At 38.0% G+C, this 19,675-nt stretch overlaps 1 protein-coding gene across 3 annotated transcripts; it reads left to right on the top strand.

Annotated features, from left to right (window-relative positions):
* Window positions 1-6,073: 6,073 nt before the first annotated feature.
* On the top strand, window positions 6,074-19,649 carry hao2 (hydroxyacid oxidase 2 (long chain)). Of its 3 annotated transcripts, XM_044365904.1 has the most exons (9): window positions 6,074-6,171; window positions 7,983-8,041; window positions 12,597-12,749; window positions 14,933-15,084; window positions 15,338-15,627; window positions 15,810-16,031; window positions 17,117-17,275; window positions 18,491-18,560; window positions 18,696-19,649. In XM_044365904.1, the coding sequence occupies exons 2-9, from the start codon at window positions 8,025-8,027 to the stop codon at window positions 18,749-18,751; spliced, it is 1,119 nt and encodes a 372-aa protein (XP_044221839.1). In that variant the 5' UTR covers window positions 6,074-6,171; window positions 7,983-8,024; the 3' UTR covers window positions 18,752-19,649. The 3 variants fall into 3 exon arrangements, with proteins under 3 accessions (XP_044221839.1, XP_044221838.1, XP_044221837.1); XM_044365903.1 differs by lacking the exons at window positions 6,074-6,171; window positions 7,983-8,041 and adding an exon at window positions 9,553-9,696 and having other exon boundaries at window positions 15,338-15,621; XM_044365902.1 differs by lacking the exons at window positions 6,074-6,171; window positions 7,983-8,041 and adding an exon at window positions 9,555-9,696.
* The last annotated feature ends 26 nt before the right edge of the window (window positions 19,650-19,675 follow it).

Below are 19,675 nucleotides of genomic sequence, written 5' to 3'. Positions count from 1 at the left end.
ATGTATACTGACTAAATTAAAAAAGAAGCAGGAATGAGTATGGAGTTTGGTTTGACTCTAATAGGTTGTTGCACTGTGATTTGCATAATTTGTAAGAAGGGAATGGGGAATGCTGGAGAGAGCTGATTAGAGAAAATGTCACAGTGGATTCACATTTCACCAGCAACTGATTGGACATGAAGCTTTCCAAATGAGCCTTGAGGACACATGAAAAGTCTTCAGATGATGAGCAGGAAAGAGAGGAAAATGCGGGAGAAAGAAAAGAAAGCGATGAAGAGGGCAAGCTGGGGAGCGTTGTTATCCCGTTCATATTTCATAGAGGCATTAAATCAAAGCTTGCTGGATTTCCAATGATCAGAAAGAATCATTCCAGAGTATTTATTACATATTATGAAGTAGAAGAGCTGTACACCATGAGTTTTATGAGTTTTTTATGTGTTTTTTTTTCTTTTCATAAAGTCTTTGTGTCCCCAGGGCAAGTTCAAGTATTCACCCCAGTAAAAGGGTTCACACAGCAAGTTTCAAGCGGGTCGAGCTTTGCCCCAAACACTTCAAAAGATCTCTTTTTTATTATGGAACATTATTTCCTTTTGGAGAAAATAAGTGATTATTCTGCGAGAGAGTTTTGCTGAAAGAAAGAGAGAAACAGAATGACAACAGCACACGCACTAACAGTCTCTGAATCTGACAGTCGCGGCCGCTGGCAGGCTCGTTTCTCATCTGTGCCCACACTGCAAACACCCCCAAACCAAGTCACCAGTCACGTTACTTTCAACATTGATTTAATGTGTTATCTGTCACTCTGCACTGCCAACAGAAAGTAGGAAATCTTCTGATTTGCACAGTACAACCAAAGAAAGTCACAATATAAACTGTGTGGTGGTGGTGGGGAAGAAAAGAACAACTGCTACATCTCAAATATGCACATAATCTCCTTCTGATGCTACTGGCTGCTCTGAATGTTTTATAAAGATTTATGTCAGCCTTAAGATCTACGAACCAAAAGTGATCATGCTGAGTTTAGTTTAGTTTAACCTCAGCTGCATTCCTACTCACACCTATTGTATTACATTTACTGTTCATGTTTTATCACCTATCATAAAGTACAACCTCTCACAGGCATAATCTGAACTGGAGATTTCTTACTACTGAAAATAAAAATATCCAAGAAACTCTTGTTGAGGAGGAAAACAAAAGCTTGTTTTTACATTTGTCTACCATCAAAGTCATTTTAAACTGTCATTAAATTGGCTCTCTTATTAAAAACGTGACCAAATGCTGACCAGATCTGGTCCTCATCAGGACTCTAAGTATTTTCATATCAGCTGCACGGCAGATACACTGTACACTTACATTTTTGTAGGCTGATATTTTCATAACAATAAATCTCCACTGCTTGTTTAAAAATTAATTTTAAAGAGTTCCTTGTCTTACAATTTTTAGAAGTTGTTTGGAAAAATCCAGCAATGAGATCCATTTCACTTTTCCTTCTAAAATATTTTGTTAGGTTTGTTCAGTTATTTTCTTTAAGTGACCTAAAGGTCAAATTTATTATCCCCCTTAAAAAAAGACACCTGGACACGTGGAGACACTAAAGAAGTGCTAGTTTGAAGCAGAAGAAAGCTGACTAAATGTGTTCAAAGTTTTTCCCGCTTTCCTCCATAAAGAAAGCATTTTGTGGCAGTGAGCTGTTCAGTACAACCAGCTGTGGCTGTGGTGGACAGCTACGAGGTGTCGCAGACACACGCATACACTTTCCCTCAGGACATTTCTGGATGTTCTGATGCAGCATTTAGACTGACATTAGATGACAAACTAGATATCACTCATTGTTAATAAGAGATGACAGTAAACTGTAACAACAGAGAGGGCAACATGTAACTACTGTCTTGACTTTTGACGTCTCTTGCCACAGATTCTAATCTAGATAGTGGACCAGTCACAGCCCTGCTCCTCTTTATTAAACTGCAGCTAAACACTTTGATGATGTGCAGGATATGAGATGAGAATCTTAATTTCATTTTGTGATTTCCCAAAGAAGATGCCAGATAATTGGCATGATGCCACTTAATGGGTTGATGGGTAGAGCAGTAAAGACCCCCTTGTAGCAGATTTAGAGCTGCAACGATTAATTGATGAATCAATTAGTGGATCAACAGAAAATTCATTGGCAACTATTTTGATAATCGATTACACATCTCTGTTATTTTTCAAGCAAAACTGCCCAATATTTTGTACTTCCAGCTTCTCAAATGAATTAAATATCTTAAGGTTTTGGACTGTTAGTCAGATAAAACAAGCTAATTGAAGACATCTCCATGGCCACTAAGAAATTATGAATTCCATCTTTAAACATTTCTAAACTATAAATCGATTAAGTAAGTAAGAAGTAAGAAAATAATCATCAGTTGCAGCTCTAAGCAGATTCATCCTTTATCCATCACAGTGAATAAAACAAAACTAACTAACTAATGCAGAAACCAGTAAAATTTAAGCAACTAAAATAAATTTAGTCAGTCAGGTCAGGGTTAAGAGTCTGGCTGAAGCTGGATTTATACTTGACACAAGGAGTTAACGGCAGTCCTGCTGTAGATGCCTAGAGCACAGGTTTTGATTTATAGTTCATCGATTTCACCCACTGATAGCACCTCTCCAACACTAGATGGATGTACAGTATTGTACATGATCAGGCCATTTATCACAAAAAAGCTAAAGTTAAGCGAGGCGGAATTGGTGTTTATGTGCTGCATGAAAAACCTACGTGAACGTTAATGTATTAATGCACCCACAGAGGAGTTCACAATCGTCAGTCACAATCGAGTTTTCATAGCTTCAAGCGAGCTTCAGCGAGGAATGAATTACTCACATAAGGAATGACATGCACCTCCCTCATGTGGGGAAAAAAACGAGTACACATAATACTTTCACACAACACCAGCGCCTGTTGGTAGATGTGAGCAAATCAGCCGCTGCCTGCGTGTATGGATTGAATCATAAGAGTCTGAAATGGCGTGACTGCGAACTGTGAGTTATGCTCAGATCTCTCCCAGACATCAAATGCTTTGGACATCCATCACTCAGCCTCTACATGACATTTACAGCCACTGATGTGTTCACTCCTTTGCCTTTGCTTTGGCACTTTGCACAATGGCTTCCACTGACACTCAGATATACAACAGCTACACACTGCAGAAGATGCAATTAGAGAGCAAACTACTCCAAAAAAGACACAAAAGAAACTAAATTAACTACAAAAATTACTAAATTAGCTACAAATTAAATTATAATACTTGCTGAAAAAAGTTGACATTTTTTTAAATATTCTCAACTAAAACAGCTTAAACTACACAATTTTTAAATTACAATATAAAATAGTGTTAATATTTTAGGGGATTTGTACATTTACAGGTTTTATTCTGGATAAAATACCAGCATCAACAATGTTGTATGAGTTATGAGGTGAAAAAAGCCTTTCATCTTTACATGATCAATTACATCCTGCTTTCGTCAGTATGGCTCTTTGAAGCCTTTGATACTAACTGCAATATTTAAGAGGAACTGTAATGTGGATTGTTCTGTCTATGAGAGACAGTTAATCTCACAAAAATGTAACTAAAGGGAAACATTTAAAAAGTATTGACTTAACAATTATAAAGTTTATTCTTACTTTAGGAAAATTCTGAGTTCCAAAGTTCAAGGCATCTTTTGAGTTAATTAAAATTTATTTTCTTAAAATCTGGTTTGATAATGTTTCACATTGTTTCCTATTCAAATGAACATTCAGAAAACAATGAAAACTGCACTGACGAAATTGCAGTTATTAACTCTTAATTGTAGTTATTAACCTGTTTATGTTTGACAATTACACTAAATATTCCCTGTGGAAAACATTTGACTATTTTGAAAAAACTACACCACACAGACAGATTATTAAACCCTCATTTAATGGATTTATGTGACCAACATAAATCAGGTAATTGAAATTGTTCTATACTTTTAATCAAGTATTGTTCTTTTCAATAATAATTTATCAAGTAAAGTCAGTTTCATTTCTATTGCCCAAAATCACACATTTGTCACAGGACAATCTGTAACATACAGTACAACACCATCTACCCTCAGTTTGGATAATAAAGGGTCTATAGACAGAAGGGTCTTATTCTAGGCCCGTTTTATCTGTCTATTATCTTAATGGGGCCTGTTGCTTTTATTGCTTTTTGTCTTGTTTAATCATTAAACTGTTTATTGCTCCTTTGTCCTTATTGTGTGGGAAAACAGTAAACCTGCAGAAAACACATTTTAGCTGAATTCAACCCACAGCAGGTAATCACATTGCTTTTAACATTACTTTGCTGTTTTTCCACCAAATAAATACATAAATGAATAAATATCTGCAGTTTATGTATAAATATCTTTCTCTGGCCTGTGTGTAAAATCGCTCAAACAATGATGGACAGCCAGCACATGTTAGGCATGAATCTGCGACCCGTGTCCATGGACTCGGCTGTATTTAGTCTGATAATAAACCTGGGAGAGACAGAGGTGGAGGAGCTCGGAGCCTTGCCAGGGCATGATAACACCTTGACAATTCAACACACATGTGCTGCGGCGTGCTGGGCCGCAGCCTCGGGGCAGAGCCTCTACCAGCATGTGGAAGAGGTTTTCCACTCAGCTGAACGTCCAGAACCTCCAATACGGCGGCCCCAGAGCCAGATCTAACTCCATGGTGTTAGGCATCGAGGCCAGCTGTGGATTAACACAATTTGCACCTCCTCTCGGTGCAGGTAACACCCACACCTCCTCGTGGAGGTCCAACTCTTCAGATTTAGCCTTTGGCTCCACCTTCACAGCCTTTGTGCTGAAGCAAAAATAAAACACAAATTCAGACACACACACACAGAAAGACAGACAGCTCTCAAGAAGCCAGGTTTTGTTACTGAAGATATTACATTTACAAAGAGTAAATTCAATTCCGAAGCCGTAATGAAATAAGAGCGAGAGAATCTAATTTAACATCTGCTGTTTTAAAATGCTTCAACAACTTCTTGGGGCGTTTTGTTTCGTTGGCGGTGAGCTGAGACACTGTGGCATTCATACCATTTTCTCTCACATCCTGCCATCGATCCATCACTTACAGGAGGGGACCCTAACATAACAGGCTCATGATATCAAAGGTTGGGACATCTGTGTTTTATATGTAAGGACCTTCAAAACACCTGTCAAAGTCCACACTCCATTTGACAAGTTTGACATTTCCAGAGAGAGCCCTCGTACCTCCTAGGGGTTTTGTTTGGTTTTCCGGCCTTTGTCTTGTATGTTTGATCAGTTTTGGATCAAGTCTATTACTTTAAGACTCCCTAATATGGTCATCTGTGAGTGACAACCCAAAATATAAATGTGGGGCCTTATAGTTACAAGGCTCTAAGGAGCACTACAGTTTATTCAACTTTTTTATTTACTTGTGAAGTGAAGATTAAGTATTAAGAAGGAAAGAAAGTCATTCATTTAACTGGGGTACAACAAAAACACAAACAGATAGACACTGATTGACCAGAGTAGGCAAACTCATGGAGACACATAAGCAAATACATTCAGAAATATTCAACAGAGGTTTAACAGAGGTTATGTATTGCAGTGAGAGAAGGAGAGAGGGGGGGGGGGGGGGGGGGGGGGGAATTGAAAGAGGAAGGATGGAGGGGACATAGGAGGAAAGGACAGAATGAAGGAAAGAAGGAGTAGAATAATAGAGGAGAATAGAAGGGATATGAAGCAAGGGAAGGAAGGAAAACGGACCAAATGAGGAAAGTCAGTAAGGAAGGAAAGGGGATGGAAAGGAGGGAGGAGAGTAGTTTAGGGAGGAAGAAAGGAGAGAAGGAAAACAGGAGGTGTTTGTTGCTCCTAGAAACAATTGACCTGAGTGAGCTTTTGGTGTTTTTTGGCACAAAGAGAGGCCATGGCCCAGAGTGCTGACAGAGAGGCATAGCTGGTGTTGAGCCACTGTGGGTGGAGCATCACACTGTGAAGGGGGAGACGTGTGCAGTGGGGGAAGGGGGAGGTAGGACGTGGGGGGGTAGGACGTAGTTTGGGGGCTGGACTGCCCTCTGACACGACCCTGTCACATGAGAAGGGAACCAACACCTACTACAGGCCTGTCAAACAGCCCAGGTTAAGGTAAGAGACTGATTTCATCCACCTCTGAAACTATATTTATGTACTCTTATTGGATTCTACTTTACTGTGTTTAGCTTGTACCTAAATGTAGACACCAAGTGGTTTTACAGCGGGGGGAATTTAAAACAGCAAGGTGTCAGGATGTGTTTATCTGCTGGTGATGAGCGGTAGTCTGAAATGTCAGCAGGCCTATGTGACAAATACAAATACTGTGTAACAGAAGATGGTTAAATCTTCACCTTGTTAAGCAATACACACTAAATACCAAATACCAGGTATTTACTAGAAATTCACCTGGACAATGTGCTCTCAGCAGCCATTCAGTGAGTTTAAATGCCTGACACCTTTCACAGCCTACACAGGACAGAGGCTCACATTCATCGCACACATCCAGCCATCCTGAAAACCTTCAGTAAAAAATAAAAATAATATCCTGGTTAAAAGATGATAAATTTAGCAGTGCTTGGCAGAGGTAAAATAAATATATATATATTTTTAATATTTTGCATAAAAGTGAGAGGTTTTACATTAAAAGTGAGAGCCAAAAACAGCTTTTCTGCTATTTTAAATATATATAAGTACAAACAACCAAACCAAATTAAACTATATATATAAAGTTGTTATTTTGCAGTAAAATTATTTTTCAAGTATTTTCATGGGCTGTGTTTTACAAGTATTCCTTTAAAAAATCTTAAAAATGAAAACTGGGGTTTTAAATGGCACCACAAATATATTCTAATTTAATCTTACAAAGCTGACATAAATCAGGAAGCAGGTTTACACAGTTATGTGTGTCATATGTCATGTGTTTACAACACTAAGAGGTGTGACATCAGAGGTCATTTATAGTTATGCTATAGAGACACTACAGAGAGTGTGTAGAGCGCAGCACTGACACACACACACACGCGTCAAATGAAAGTCTGTGTTTATCTGCTTTACAGATGTTGAATGAAGCTTTAAGAATGAACTTTCATTCAGTATTGCACTGCCCTCAAGTGTTCATAGCTGAAAGCCTATACTACAGGATCTATAGTAGGAAGGTTTTACATGGAGACTGTATGTGTGTATGTACAGTACTACATTAGTATGTTTTTTTTTAAAGACACATGCTACAATCGCTGCTTTATCTAATTGGTGGTTTCCAGGATAAAACAACAAATACTTAAATTATTGTGGGTCTATTATTACTATTAGTTGTAGTAGTTGTAACTGTAATAATACTAGTTTCTGCAGCAGTCAAAGTTTACATAGTAATACTTTTTTTGTTTAGTTTAGTTGACATTGTAAGCAGGCAGATACAAAATAACACGCATACCATAGGAAACAATAACATCCAACACTAATATCTATTGTGGTCTTTGACATCAAGAGAGTAAAGATGATGTAATAAAATATATATGGAATTTTATGGTATAATATAATAGTGATAGTTGTTTTAGTAGTATCGGTTGCAGTATTAGCAGTTGTGATGGTTACTTAAATATTAATGAACTGGAAGTAGTACTGTTGCTTGTGTAATTGATTCAAATTATGTATTTAGTTGTATAACACTGCTGCATGCCACCTGTTTGCCTTGGCCAACAGGTGGCATGCTGCTGTGTAAAATTCCCCCTGCAGGGATAAACAAAGTTGTAATGAACTGATTTGAATTGGAGTGAATTGAAAAGCAGTACAATAGCAGCTTCAGTGTAGTAGTAGTAGTAGTAGTAGTAGTAGTAGTAGTAGTAGTAGTAGTATCAGTGTTGTCAGCAGTAGTAATATTAACCTCTGTGCTTTCTGTTTGGTTGACTGATCTGGTCTGTTCACAGGTTATGAATCAGTCAGCAGAGAGGAAGACCAACTGAGCAAAAATGAACATTTGTAATCGGTGAGTAAACTGTATGGAAGTAAAACACAACAGAAGACATAATACACTGTCTGAATGCTCAGAGAGAACATACTGAAAGCTTTTATAAAATCTTCTCCCAATAGGATGTATTGCTTTAATTATCTAATATTAATCATGTAATATATATTATTGTAAGATCTGCAGTGACCCCCACATACACTAACATGGGAGGGAAATGTTTTCTTTATAGACAGAAAGTTTTCATAACCCTGAAATTAAAGAATATAACGCTTCAAAATATAATGTTCATAAGCCCATAAACATTAGATTCTTACCAAATAATGTGTTTATCATTATCACTTATTATCACTTCAGTTTAAGGTTTTACTAATTTTTTCTCCTCAAGGCCACTTGTACACGAGTACATTTTTTTTACTGCTGTATTTACAGCGAACACACCACACACAGCACAAACAACAGCACAAGTGGCAGAAAGCAAACCTGTACTGTCTCTTATTGTTGTGAAGCAACTGTTCCAGGCGCATGGCCCATTGCAGTGTTTGTTGTTTTTCTAGTCTCTATTGCCATTCAACAAGAATAAGGTGCTGCCACAGCAAGTACAGTTTGCCCTAACACTCCAGCTTTTGTTTTTTTTAGGATAACATTTAGGTAAAAATAGCACTACAGCTGTAATATCCATCTGGGTCATTGCATAAATGCCTCTCTAGTTAATTTAAGACAGGGCAGCAGCTAATAATTGTTTTCACTGGCAATCAGTTTTTATTTCAAAAAATACTGTAAAATGTGTATCACAGGGTCTGAAGGCCAAAGGTGAGGTCTCCAGATTGCCTGCATACAGTAATGTAACAGTAAAAACTCTCATAAGGCTGCACTCAACAGATTTTTAGAATTTTTTGATTGTTAAATTACTTAAATATTGATCCCTTCCAAAAATGTTTTGTCAGTTAATTTTCTGTCAGTTAATTAATTCAGTATTTGAGCTCTACAACCTGCAGGCAACTGCACATCTAACAAACTGTGGAACTGCTGCTTTAGTTGTTACCAATAGACTTCTGTCCATATTGATCAATGAGCTCAAAATGTTCATTTATTTTCAGTTGGTTAGTATGGCTAATATATGTAGTTGTATGTGTTATTGTTGTTGTTTTAGGACTAGAAAAGGAGGGTCCATCCACACCAATCTGTAATTAAATCAGCATGATAATTATGGTCACCTGTGTTAGGCCCAACAGCTGTGCTCACAAATGACAAAGTGAAAAAATCCTTTTCTAACCCCAACCCACCATTTTTATGGGTTTTCATCTGGACTACGTTCACACTGGAAAAGTTAAAAATTAAGGCCTACTTAAACACACTAAATTAACTTGACTTTTTCATTGTGCTGTGTTGGATCCATTACATTAATTGTCCCAGTAAACCAGTAAACCATGTCAGCGAGTGAGCATACACAATGCCAGAGAGCTGCAACTGGCTCACCTAAATGTAAAGCAGCCATAATTAATATTAAGTGATTACACCTGTGCTTTTGCTTCTTTGACAAGCCAAAATGTCTGCCATGAAAAGGGTCTATTGTTCTTAAGGAATTCTTATCTACTCAAAGATGGATTAAAAAGTAAAATTAATTATGGACTGATGGATAGCCTCAGGAACATCTCAGAAAACAAACAAATAAGGTATTTAATCAGGAAAATATTGATTTACTCTATATTCATCTCAACACCTCATGTTGATAGTAGCTTTCCAAAGTCACAGGAGAGTTTTGTGCCATTTCCTGGAAGTACAAAATGGTAAAGGACATTATATTTCTTGTCCTCTTCCAACTGTTAAAAGAAAATTAGTAGTGCATATAGTGTTAGTGTGTGCAGTTGTGTGTATTTGGGTGATACAGTGCCTTGAAATTGAATATGTGAGATATTTTCAACATGGCAAGTTGAACTCCTTGGCATTCATTTGATGCATAAAGTGCCAACCCATTGTTGCTGGGCAACATCAAAAAATGGTAAAATGTGTGGTTGATTTTGTATGTCAACACCATGTTTAGAAGAGCCTCCTAAGAAAAATGACACTATAGGTCGTAATGTCAGTCACCAAAAATGACCTATAGTTACATTTGAGTGATATCATGCAGTGGCTGTAGTAATTATGACGGAGAAGTGATGCAGTTCAGATGACATCTTGGATATGGTGGGTTGAGTGGCTGCTTAGATCCTAACTTGCAAACAGTGGACTTTACTGCAGGAGACAACTGTTCACTTCCTGATTCCAACCGTGAGTCAGAACAGCTTTTTAAAAGACAAACTTCAATTGTCGTGGTGTTTACCGTTGCCATGACAACAGAGGTTGCCAAACTTTAACACCATGTTTCAAGTGATCATTTAATTCAAACCATAATCTTTCCCTAACCTTAACCAAGTGGACTTTGTGCCTAAACCTAACCAGACTTTAACCACAGCTCTGCCACATCATAAAACATCATTATTCTTTAACAGTGATTTGTAACAGTTTTGGAAAGCACAGCCAAATGACCTTGTCCTGCTGTTTACTGTCAATAGACGCGCAGGATTAGAAAACACTTTATGGGTCGCTCTGGAGTACATGGTCCAATGACTTATATGGTCATTTAATTTGGAGGACTTGTTGGTTTAGAAACTAAAACAGTAGAGCCAATAACAAAAAAGTCTGACAATAATGTAAAAATAACTTTATTCCAATAAACTCAGAGAAAGTCGTGCATGTTGCAACAGAGGTCGGTCGCAAGAGCACCTTACTTGAAGGCACCAACATGTAGCCTTCTAGATATGGCAAATTTTTTTTCAGAGTTTGAGAACCCTGCAGCTCAGTTGGACAGGTCCAGTTCAATGCAGTTTATAGTGCATTTTAACAGTCATTTGACATGTCGCCCTTTCCTTCCATATTTTAGTTATATGCTACTTAGGCCTATGTGAACTTTTAACAGTCTAAAAGACGTCAAATGAATGCAAACAGTTCTATTATATTATATTATATTATGTTATATTATATTATATATGGCTTTCCTTTCTGGTTCTGCTGCATCATTTACAAAAAAAAAAAATAATTATAATAATAATATTAATATATATAATATATAATGATATATATATATATATATATATTTTTTTTTTTTTTTTTTTTTTTACCTACTGTATTCAGGTATTTCTATGTAATGCTAATTTATGCCTCTACTATACTTAACTACATATCGCAGGGAAATTGTACTTTCATCTCAACAAGTGATTTCTTCACTTGAAAAATGTATATAAAATATGATACATTGATATATATCATACTCAATGGTATATCAAGTAGTTGGAATTAATTCATTCTGATTTGACCAGCTACAACTTTTATTAAAATTGCAATGTATTTAAGTAGAATTTTGCATGCGGGACTTTTGTAATGTAGTATTTTGACACTGAGGTATTACAAGGTTTTCTTCAATCAGGAATACCTGAAGACTGAGTACTTCTTCCAGGTCTAGGTAGCCTTGACTAGATATTCTCCAGGCATTGTGTGTGAGCAGCTGTTTCAGGGTCTGCATAAGACAATCTGTGGTTAATGATTAACTTTTTATTTATTCTTCAATCAGCATGAAATCATAGTTTTGTAAGAGCTTATAAAAATTCATTATTTTAAATTGTTACAAATGTGACATCAGTGTGCAGTGCATGTATGTGCTAGCATGTAGGCATGTATACGGCACATGTTCTACTGTACGTACCATCTGGACCACAGAGCACTGTGTCAGACGCCTCTTGTCCTCACTATAGTTGGAGTCACCATCAGCACATTTCCAGCTTGTGTAAACACAATAAGAGCAGGGGTCGCACTCAGGTCACATACACTGTCAGTGGCTTTCATAGTAGCTCTATGAAAGTTTGATTCTAACTGACACAAAAGCAAAGCTGTGGATGCAAGGATCGTCACAGACACAAGGATTTCAACCTTTAAAACAAAATAGAAAAACTAAAAGTAAAACGGTCATTTTAGTTGCTCAGATGTCAAAGTGCAGAAGCTTGACTGGTGAGTTGTTGACAGTGTGCTTTGCACTACATTTGCTGATATGAGAGGAGTTTCAGTTTGCACAGCGATGTTGCAACTTCAGTCCTCCATGGAGACTGTCATGTGAGAACAAGGGGTTTTGTTTATGAAAAATCAGTCATTTGTGGTAAGTCTTGAAGCTGTAACTTCTTGCATGTAAATGTAGTTTTTCACTCTGAACGTGAAGTGCCTGTTTGCTGTTGGTGCCTGCAGCTGTTTGTCTCACATGCAAAGAAACAAATCCTGTTTCCAGATGACACTGGGTAAAATATGAGAGCTGACTGGTTGTGGTAAACACTGGAAATAAGTGACCAATTATGTTTAACAAAGTCAGAAGTATCCAATATTGGGTAAAGAGATGCTTTAAATACTGGACATTTATGTACTGTTGATATGTGCATATGTTGAAATGCTTTATCTTGAAATATGTCATTCTGATTATCAGTATGTCAGTTAGTACTGATAGGTGATTATGATATCAGTAAGCTAACTGATGAGTTCTGTTCCCACACAGAGAGGGAGGTCGCTGTGCAGAGATGGCTATGGTATGCCTGACAGACTTTGAGGAGTATGCTAAGGAACATCTGTCAAAGGCAACCTGGGATTATTATGCAGCCGGAGCAGATGAATGCTGCACCAGGGATGACAATCTACTGGCTTACAAAAGGTACAGAACGAAAAATAAAGTTAAAGCAATTTAAGCATGTCAATAGTAAAGTGTGACAGTGACAGTACTCATCTACAAACAGCACAAAGTAAACAATATTTTTCATGACATTTATGACCACAGACATGCAGTTATTGTTCAACATGTAGTGACACAGCACAGTGTAAATCAGCCTTAACTCAGATCCGCATGTTGATGTACCAACAAAAACAGTTAATGTTAAACAGCAGATCATTTGAGGACACAGACTGAAGGCCATAAATTTCGGCTTTTTTGGACTTTGGACAGCTGTAACTGATGTCTGTATACAGTATGTCTGGTTGTGATGCCCTTAATCACTAACAGGAGGTTACATTTTTACCCACATTTTTATTTAACACATCACTGCTGAAGCTGTACTGTTCTTCCAACCCCCTGTAGTGAATAAGGAACTGTTTCCAAATATGCATTACTAATGGGTCAAGAATATCAGGTCATGTTTTTTTTTTCCTCTTGTGTCTCCTCATGCATTCCTCTCAGCTCTCCTAATGTCTCCATAAAGACTGTTAAACTGCTTTTCCTCTCTATAAAGACACAGTTCATATATGTTTTTGCTGCAATAAGCTTGTTACTAGGGCTTTGTTTGCTGATGTGTTTGGTGTCAGGTTAGAATGTTTTCCCAGTAGTAATAAAGGTTGGGCTGGTTCGGGGAAAAATCATTTTAAGTCACAGTTTTGGGAAAACAATGACAATGACAAATCAATGTTCATCAGCATTTACAGATATAAGACTTGTTACGTGTTGTATTTTATCATTTCTTCTCTTAATAGAACGGTTTTATCTGACAATCAAGCATGTTCCGATTTTACAATGCACTGTTAACAGATTGGTTTGGTTTCATGGTTAGGTTCAGAGTAATTTTTTTTCCCTCTACATTAGGAAAATAAAGCAAGAAATAACACTGTAAATAAAGTATACCTGTGAGAGTATTAAAGGAATATTTCCACATTTTGGGATATACACTTTTTCACTTTCTTGCCACAAGCTATATGAGAGGATTGATACCACAGTAAATATTGTCATGGAAAAATGGATTTCACAGAGAGGAACTTCTTTTAGAGTTTTTTAATCACTTGTGCACAGGAGGGACAGTCAGTCTCTATGTAGACTAATGGACATGAGCAGAACCGAGCACTTCTATTTTATAATGTCACACCCAGATCTGCAATTAAGAATAGCACAAAAGAAGTTGTGTTAAATGCCATAGGGAGAGTGTTGTATGTTGTCATGAGACATATCACATGGGGCTTGTGGTTCTGCCTGCTTGTGCCTCCACCAAAGCAACACTTCTCTATAGCCTGATTGTCTCAGACACCAATCATGTGAGACTTCCACTGCCAAGTAAAAGGTCAAAACACACAGTTCACATATTCAAATCAAAACAACAATACATAAAGAGTACTATCAAATACATAAAAAGTCAAATATGTAAGAGGTCAAATTCCCATCCCAATATGAAGCTACCACCAGCAACCAGTTAGCTTAGCTTAGCATAAAGGGAAAAAACCGGGGGGGGGGGAAGCTAGTCTGGCCCTGTGACTAAATCCACCTACCAGCATCTCTGATTGAAGCCTACTCGCTTCCTTGTCTTGGTGTCACCATGAGGTTTCAAGGAAACCAACAGAAACTCAAGGAAGTCACTGCACCCGGAAAAGAAATAGTCCTGCACATAAAACCCCATAACACCACAGCATGTCTTTTTTTACACGCCAGTCTTTATGTGGATTAAACAAATATAACATGACATGTTAATAAGTAAGCTTTGGAGGTACTGGTGGGCGGATTTTGTTAGATTTGGATAGAGCCAGGCTAGCTGTTTCCAGTGTTTATGCTAAGCTAAGCTAAAGGGCTGCTGGCTCCAGCTTCATATTTATCGGACAGATATAACAGTGGTATCAATCTGCTCATCTTTGTTCTCATCTAACTGTGGACAACTTCCTATATCTTATTTTAAGATCTATTAGTTTATACATAATTTTTTCAGGTGAAAATAAATTATGCAAATCTTTAAAACTGTTAAATTGCATTTTGTCAGTTGTAATTGGCCAAATCTATCTGTGTGAACATCCTCAGGCAAACTGACCCCCACCCCCACATCTGATATGAATGTTTACATATTAATACTGTATTTACTTCACATTCAGAATCCGTCTGAGACCTCGTATCCTGCGGGATGTGTCAGTAAGCGACACTCGGACCACAGTGCAGGGGACAGAAATCAGCTTTCCAGTTGGCATCGCGCCTACTGCCTTTCACTGTCTGGCCTGGCATGAAGGAGAGATGGCCACAGCTCGGGGTGAGGACTGTGTTTGTGTGCTTGTGTGTGCAAGTGTACGTGGGTCAGTGAGTGGTGTCACTGCATTTCAGTAAAGCTACTACTAACAAACATATTATACTTCTGAATTGGAATGACTTTCTGTCAATTTAAATGCTTTGTTGCAAGACTGAAGATTTTCGTGTTTAAATTTGAACCTGCTTAAAACCAGTTACCTTTCCACCAGTGAGCTGACAATAACCACAGTAATCATTTATCACCTTCCACCACACAGCCACAGAGGCACTAAACACCTGCTACATCACCAGCACCTACTCCACCTGCTCAGTGGAGGAAATTGTGGCAGCAGCACCAAATGGCTACCGCTGGTTCCAGCTGTACGTGTACCGGGACAGGAAGCTGTCGGAACATATTGTGCACCGTGTAGAGGCCCTTGGCTACAAGGCCCTGGTCCTCACCGTCGATGTCCCCTACACCGGAAAGCGCCGCAACGACATCCGCAACCAGTTCAAGCTGCCGCCACACCTCAAGGTCAAGAACTTTGATGGTGTCTTCCAGGTAACAGTACGTGTTTTCAACATATTTTTAAAAATTCATCATTTATTATGTTACATCAGATGTCTTGTTTATAATTTTATTTATATTTCCCTGGCTTATTAGATTTCTAGTCTTTACTTCAGTAGTCCAGAGTACATTTGTATATCAAACACTTAAAGCAGTTGTACATGTATTATGTGCACTTTAAGCCGGAGGCCGCCGGCCCAGAGGAGTACGGGATCCCAGCCAACACCTTGGACCCATCCATTAGCTGGAAGGACGTGTACTGGCTGCAGACCATCACCCGTCTGCCTATTATTATCAAGGGCATCCTGACCAAGGAGGATGCTGAGCTGGCCGTGGAGCATGGCGTCCAGGGCATCATTGTATCAAACCATGGAGGGAGACAGCTGGATGGAGGCCCAGCTTCGGTACTTATTGACCATATCTGTCATAAAAAACATTTTGTTTCTTGTGTCATGTTTATAAAATGGAATGCAAGGGTATGCAATAGCAATGGCACAGTAAGTTACAGCAGTTGTAAATGTCGAAGTAATGTTAGTAGTTGTGGTAATAGAATAAAATGTACTAGTAGTTATTAATACAGATGTGGTGTAGCAGCCAAATCAGTAGCAGCAGCAGTGGTCCAGTGGTGGTAATGGTAGTAGAAGTATTGTACTAAGAGCAATACGCCAAGTATTAGTAACATTACTGCACAGTAGTAGCAGTAGCTGTCCCCTACAAGTAGTAACTGTAGTAGCAGGAGTAGTACAAGTTGTCATAGTATTAGAAGCAACAAAATCAATACTTGTAAAATTAAAGGTATAATTCAACATTTTGAGAGATGTTCATATTTGCTTTCTTGCCGAGAGTTAGATGAGAAATACAAAAGCTGATCTAAAACTGACACTTTGCAGGTTTATACAGGGTTATGTGCGGGACTACTTCTTGGCTTGGAACAGTGATTTCCTGAAGTATTGTCATCATTGTGAGATTGCCAGGCAACCAGCAGAGACACCAGGAAGTCACTGCTCCCGGCCAAGAAATAGTCTGGCACATAACTGTAAAAACCTTTATTTTTACCATTTTTTTAGGCTAACTGTTTCCCTCTGTTTCCAGCCTTTTTGCTAAGCTAAGCTAACCATCTCCTGGCTGAAGCTTTATACTTAATCGGCATATATGAGAGTGGTCATGATTTTCTCATCTAACTCTCATCAAGATGGCAAATAAAGTATATTTCTCAAACTGTCAAACTATTTAATATTAGCAGTAGTGCTTGTAGTAACATTAGCATGGTTTTTAGGTAGCCACTATTTTCCACTAAAGACGTCAGTGAACAGAAAACAAGTCGTTTGTTAACATCAGTGATTTCGTGTGAAATGTTGCTTAGCCTGTGGTAACATACATGGTTCAACTCGGGGTGAAGTGCAGTATAATTCACATCCACACTTATCAGACTGTGCACTGTTGCTATAAATTATATTGGCTTTGTTATGTCTCCATCTCTAACTAACAGATTGACGCACTGTCAGAGATTGTGGACACGGTGCAGGGCAGGATCGAGGTCTATCTGGATGGCGGAATCAGGACAGGAAGTGATGTACTGAAAGCGCTGGCCTTGGGAGCCAAGTGTGTGTTCATTGGCCGTCCAGCAGTGTGGGGCCTTGCATACAAGGTACAAAAGCAATGTGTGTGTGTGGGGGGGGGGAGAAAACATGTCAAGACCAACTGTCTTGACATGTTTTCTCTCCTGTTCAGCTTCTGACCCTCATTCATCAGCTCCTAATACAGAGTGTTCTTGGCAGCTTAAGTTTTGCCTTGAAAGTTATTTCAAGTTATAGTTATTCCACCAAGGCCATTCCTCAAAGAATGGCCTTGGTGGAAGGTTTATATGGTTTTAACTGTTGTTGACTTAAATAGTTTAGTTAGCGTTTGTAATTTTTAGAGATACTATACCGTCTGAAAGCATTGATATCAATAAAATCAATATTTTGATGCAGTGAATCTTTCCTGAAAGAGCAAAAATCATGTGTGATGTAGAATCAGAGTTTACTAAAACAAAGTCTGTATTTCAGTCCCTCCAGGAAATCACAATTGCAATAATTTAACCAATCTCCACAATATTTGCAGGAGGCTTGCAATTTTGCAAAATTCCTGAAATTTCTCTGCATTAAAGGTGCTGCTGGGAAGATTTTGATATCAATATATCATTGTAAATTTAATGTCCATATCTTGTGATGCCAATGCAATGAAAGACATTTTTAGCGAGTCCATCAATATCCTCTATTTTGTATTGATATTGTGTGCAACCGCGTCAGATTCTCAGGAGTTCTGCTGAAGGCATTACAGCACAAAGTAAGCCTTTCCAAACAAAACTTGATTTATCAACAAAAATAAATCCTCATTTACAGTTAGCAAGGCTCTTCAACCTCTCCTCTCATTATCAAAACAAACCCCATGCTGGTTGACCGCAAAGCAGGAAGTGAATTAGGCTGCCAATCATTGCACTCTCTGCATCAGTCTAATAAAACAACCAAAGTGACACATCATCGCATCGTGTATTCAGATGAAATTACACAATAAGAAAGCACTTTTTTCCCTTTCCTTGCAGTTTTTGCCCATTCCCACACTTTTACTGTAAAAAAATCACAAAACTTTGGAAATTGCATTGCAATTTTTGAGACAAGCTGCTGCAAAATCAAGCCACAATCACAAAAAAACTGCAAAATCCTGGAGGGGCTGATATTTGTCTTTGGCAGTGAAATATTAAATAAATGACATGAAATATTTTATGTAAGACGTATCTTTTAAAACTACAGCCGTTGTGTATTGATATTTCAGATTGTATTTGGTTTCTGATAGTGATTACTGGTCCTGTGTGATCTTTCAGGGTGAAGAGGGAGTGAGGGAAGTACTGCAAATCTTAAATGATGAGTTCCGTCTGTCCATGGCTTTATCAGGTGAGTCACAGATGTTAGGTCAAGTCACTGAAACTGGATATAGACCACAATGTGACCATGCTAATATATCTGTGCCAAAATAAGTACATGTATATTCTTCTGTATGTCTACTGAAACAACAATCACGTCATCCAGGTTGCCGGAACGTGGCTGAAATCAACAGGAACCTCATCCAATTCTCTAAACTCTAACGTACCAGCAGAGGGCAGCACTGAGGAAGATAATGGCATCCACTGAACAGGACTCACCACTGAACCAAAACCACTGTGTTGACAAAGAGCTTGAGACTCCATCATGGGAAAAAAAATGAAAGATGTTCGATGATGTCAGAACAGAGCTCATTTCTTTATCATGTCAGGAGAACACCATACATGCACTCATTAAAAGCTTCCATAATTTGGAAATGGCATCCAAAATGTATTCATGCAAGAGTGTACGAGTGAGAGAGTGTCTTGGGAAAGCTAAGGCAGCAGATTTAGCAAGTCAGTGATGATTTTTGCTTTTGGACTGGAAGGGATGGAGACACTTTTCATGAAACTAACAAACTTCTCTTGGTTTTATTGTAATGAATGCAACAGATAATGACATACCGTACACCACAGTTTGAGATGCTACCAGTGCTTGTGGTTAATAAATGCCTGTTGAGGTGATGAAGAACTGTTATTTCATTCTGGATCTATTATTAGCAGGCGATAACATTCTGTCTTAATGCAGGTACAGTATTATCAATAGTCTGATCAAGAGTGAAGGCACACATTCACCACACCTTTTTAAAAGATGTGAAAATTCACAAAACTCTGTGTTTAAAATCTCTAAATGTCTAATATAATCCAAGCAAATGTAATCAAACCTCATTATCTCAATGAACAGGATAGAAAAAGTAACTGATCAGTGATTGTGCACTGTTTGAGCTAAAGGTTAGATTCCCGACAGCATCAAGAAAACAGAACTATAAAAGATCATTTTGGTTATTGTCTCTACATGGGATTTAGTTGAGTATGTTACATGTTTTCAGCTTTCATCCAGCAAAAGACATGAAAATAGCATAAAGAAAATGTAAGAATGAATAATAAACAATCTTAGACAATATTGTAGATTCTTCCTTTCTGGTTATC

Source organism: Thunnus albacares, chromosome 11, assembly GCF_914725855.1.
Source record: "Thunnus albacares chromosome 11, fThuAlb1.1, whole genome shotgun sequence".
NCBI lineage: Eukaryota > Metazoa > Chordata > Actinopteri > Scombriformes > Scombridae > Thunnus > Thunnus albacares.
The sequence above is the reverse complement of the archived record's forward strand: the minus strand, read 5'-3'. Positions and strand labels throughout refer to the sequence as shown.